General features: G+C 43.6%; 1 protein-coding gene across 4 annotated transcripts in view; it reads left to right on the plus strand.

Annotated features, from left to right (window-relative positions):
- The first annotated feature begins 311 nt into the window (after positions 1-311).
- Positions 312-4528, plus strand: part of RAD17 (RAD17 checkpoint clamp loader component) — a 94337-nt gene continuing 90120 nt past the window's right edge. For all 4 annotated transcript variants that reach the window (XR_013640089.1, XM_078877129.1, XM_078877131.1 and 1 more), the window contains exons 1-2: positions 312-409; positions 3424-3505. Coding sequence is in view for 3 of the 4 variants with exons in the window: in XM_078877129.1 (XP_078733255.1) it covers positions 3467-3505 (39 nt within the window). In the remaining variant the exon portion in view is untranslated. The remainder of the gene's footprint in view (positions 410-3423; positions 3506-4528) is intronic.

A 4528-nucleotide genomic window follows, 5' to 3' on the forward strand; every position in this document is an offset into this window, starting at 1 on the left:
CTGTAGGAGTGACGAATTGGCACGTTCTGTTTTCGTGACAACCCTTACAAGTTGCTTGTGTCGGGTGGTGGCGGGTTTTAACGACACATTGATATATGTACATGATGATATAACCCCAAAAAAAACCCTTATGTATCCCACGTGTGTTTTTACATCTCCGTACAGCAGCACAGTGACATCGTCGTCGATGTTGTTACGGCCGAACGCGTTGAGATTTCCACTTATAAATGAACCCCGGTCGGCTTTCGGCCAATGGGAGCGCTGTGTTGGCGTGACGTAGCGCGCAGCCACGCGCCGCCCACTTGCCCCCCCCCGGGCAGGAAGCGAGGCACAGAGCGGCCATGAGCGAGGAGGGAACGGAGTGGTGCTGCTGAGCGACTCTCATCGCGTGGCGATTTGTGGCGTGTTCGTAAGTGGAAACGGCATGCGACAAGCACAAGCCCGATGCACGCACGCACGCACGCAACACGTTAATGCGCACGACGATTTGTCGCTGGAATCTATTTGCGTTGCTGCTGAATGACGGAATAGATTCGAGGAGTCGGCGTAGACGGATATTGTTGTATTGACTCGGGAGGTACAGTTCGCTTGGAAGTGGCCGGGTTTCCTCGATCACCACGCGGGTTCGCGTTACACAGCGTTTAGTCTGAGTGTGATACAGAGTCTGTTCGTGTGTTAGTGTGTGTACATGTACGCGTGTTATTATGTTTGTGTATTCGTGTGTTAAGAGTCCATAGGGAGAGTTGTGTGTCCATCCCGTGCTGTATGAAGAGTGTTATGTTCACCCCATACTGTGTGTTGTGTCCACCACATACTGTATGAAGAGTGGTGTCTACCCCATACTGTATGAAGAGTGTTGTGTCCATCCCATACTGTGTGAAGAGTGTTTTGTTAACACCATACTGTATGAAGAGTGTTGTGTCAATCCCATACTGTATGAAGAGTTGTCCACCGCATACTGTATGAAGAGTGTTGTGTCTATCCTATACTGTATGAAGAGTGTTGTGTCCATCCCATACTGTGTGAAGAGTGTTTTGTCAACACCATACTGTATGAAGAGTGTTGTGTCTATCCCATACTGTATGAAGAGTGTTGTGTCCACCCCATACTGTATGAAGAGTTGTCCACCGCATACTGTATGAAGAGTGTTGTGTCTATCCTATACTCTATGAAGAGTGTTGTGTCTACCCCATACTGTATGAAGATTGTTGTGTTCATCATGTGCTGTATGAAGAGTGTTGTGTCCACCCCATACTGTATGAAGTTGTCCACCGCATACTGTATGAAGAGTGTTGTGTCTTATTTGTTTCTTTCGGTTAAGTCACGTCTAAAGATGAAATAATAAATTAAATTAAATAATAGAATACGACGTTTCGATTGCAACACAAGCAATCATCATCAGGTATAATGAAATAGCGACATAAAATCTAACCAGAAAACTATAGACAGACAGATTTTATGTCGCTATTTCATTATACCTGATGATGATTGCTTGTGTTGCAATCGAAACGTCGTATTCTATTATTTAATTTAATTTATTATTTCATCTTTAGACGTGACTTAACCGAAAGAAACAAATAATAATTCCTGCAGTCACGAAAGTTCTAAAATTAAGAGTGTTGTGTCTATCCCATACTGTATGAAGAGTGTTGTGTCTATCACATACTGTATGAAGAGTGTTGTGTTCATCATGTACTGTACAAAGAGTGTTGTGTCCACCCCATACTGTATGAAGTTGTCCACCGCATACTGTATGAAGAGTGTTGTGTCTATCCCATACTGTATGAAGAGTGTTGTGTCTATCCCATACTGTATGACGTGTGTTGTGTCCACCACATACTGTATGAAGAGTGTTGTGTCTATCCCATACTGTATGAAGAGTGTTGTGTCTATCCCATACTGTATGAAGAGTGTTGTGTCTACCCCATACTGTATGAAGAGTGTTGTGTTCATCATGTGCTGTATGAAGAGTGTTGTGTCCACCCCATACTGTATGAAGAGTTGTCCACCGCATACTGTATGAAGAGTGTTGTGTCTATCCCATACTGTATGAAGAGTGTTGTGTCTACCACATACTGTATGAAGAGTGTTGTGTCTACCCCATACTGTATGAAGAGTGTTGTGTCTACCACATACTGTATGAAGAGTGTTGTGTCTATCCCATACTGTATGAAGAGTGTTGTGTCTACCACATACTGTATGAAGAGTGTTGTGTTCATCATGTGCTGTATGAAGAGTGTTGTGTCTACCCCATACTGTATGAAGAGTGTTTTGTCCATCCTGTGTTGTGTGAAGAGTGTTGTGTCCACCCCATACTGTATGAAGAGCGTTGTGTTCATCATGTGCTGTATGAAGAATGTTGTGTCCACCCCATACTGTATGAAGAGTTGTCCACCGCATACTGTATGAAGAGTGTTGTGTCTATCCCATACTGTATGAAGAGTGTTGTGTCTACCACATACTGTATGAAGAGTTGTCCACCACATACTGTATGATGAGTGTTGTGTCTATCCCATACTGTATGAAGAGTGTTGTGTCTACCACATACTGTATGAAGAGTGTTGTGTTCATCATGTGCTGTATGAAGAGTGTTGTGTCTACCCCATACTGTATGAAGAGTGGTGTCTACCACATACTGTATGAACAGTGTTGTGTCTACCCCATACTGTATGAAGAGTTGTCCACCACATACTGTATGAACAGTGTTGTGTCTATCCCATACTGTATGAAGAGTGTTGTGTCTACCACATACTGTATGAAGAGTGTTTTGTCCATCCTGTGTTGTGTGAAGAGTGTTGTGTCCACCCCATGCTGTATGAAGAGTGTTGTGTTCATCATGTGCTGTATGAAGTGTTGTGTCCACCCCATACTGTATGAAGAGTTGTCCACCGCATACTGTATGATGAGTGTTGTGTCTATCCCATACTGTATGAAGAGTGTTGTGTCTACCACATACTGTATGAAGAGTGTTGTGTCTACCCCATACTGTATGAAGAGTGTTGTGTCTACCACATACTGTATGAAGAGTGTTGTGTCTACCCCATACTGTATGAAGAGTTGTCCACCACATACTGTATGAAGAGTGTTGTGTCTATCCCATACTGTATGAAGAGTGTTGTGTTCATCATGTGCTGTATGAAGAGTGTTGTGTCTACCCCATACTGTATGAAGAGTGTTTTGTCCATCCTGTGTTGTGTGAAGAGTGTTGTGTCCACCCCATACTGTATGAAGAGTGTTGTCCACCGCATACTGTATGAAGAGTTGTCCACCGCATACTGTATGAAGAGTGTTGTGCCCATCTTGTGCTGTATAAAGAGTGTTGTGTCCACCCCGTGCCATATGTAGAGTATTTTGTATACATCCCGTGCTGTGTGAAGAGTATTATGTCCATCCCTTGGTGTGCTCTACATGCTGCATGCACAGGAAGGCCACTGCTGGGTGGCGTTGGCCCCGTGACCCGGCCATCATGATTCCAGGGACCATGCAACAGCCATCGAAGCGAAAAGCAAGTACAAACAACGTCCTTACCTATATCTGTAAATTCACCAGCATTGTTTCGACTGCTGATGAGACCCTGAATGTTGAAACGATCCAATGTTTTATTTTACTGAACCAGTTTTGCCTATAGGATGCACTCCCTGAAGGTTTTCTGAGGATAGACACATGGGAATGAGGCATTATTTATTTTGGGTCACTTGTTTCAATGCTCTGATCCACACTTTATTCTTCTTGTCTTATGTTGTTTTAAGCGGCTGTAGGGACATGCTGTTGACTATGGTAAAAGTTGATTTGCCTATTCTTGGGTCTTTCGGTAAAGTCACGTAGATAAGTTCAAAGAAAATAACAAGAAAGCCACGACGTTTCGATTGCAACACAAGCAATCATCACCAGGGGAAAAAATATAGCGGGAAAGCTGCTGAGGCAGGATGTTTTAAAGGTATTAAATGGGTGTAGCCCAAGGGTCATAAGCGAAGTGGGCAAAGGCTAGTGATGTAAAAAAGTGAGAAATTTGCATGTAAATGTAAGATTGGAGAACTACCTCCACGACGACGATGCTGCGGAGGTGGCCATTGTATTGTGAGAGATTAGTATGTCAATGTAAGATCTCAAAGCCACCGCCACATCGAGGAAAACGAGCAACGGTGGCTGTGTTAGTGAGACATTTAACCTGTTAATGTAAAGACATTTAACATGTTAATGTAAAACCAGAGAGTCGAAGATAACTACTAACATCGGAAGGTAGGATGGCAACATCACAGCCAGTTATGACTTAAACTGGTTAATAACTTCCTTCCAATTATTTCTCAGTTTATACCTGGAGAGAGACACAGAGAGAGAGAGACACACACAAAGAGACAAACCCCACACAGAGAGAGACACACACACAGAGAGACACGCAGAGAGAGAGAGAGATAGATACACACAGCGAGACACACATGGAGAGAGACACAGAGAGAGAGACACACAAAGAGACACACAGAGAGACACACAGAGAGAGAGACACAGAGAGACAACCCCCACACAGAGA

Source organism: Lampetra fluviatilis, chromosome 46, assembly GCF_964198595.1.
Source record: "Lampetra fluviatilis chromosome 46, kcLamFluv1.1, whole genome shotgun sequence".
Classification (NCBI taxonomy): Eukaryota; Metazoa; Chordata; class Hyperoartia; order Petromyzontiformes; family Petromyzontidae; genus Lampetra; species Lampetra fluviatilis.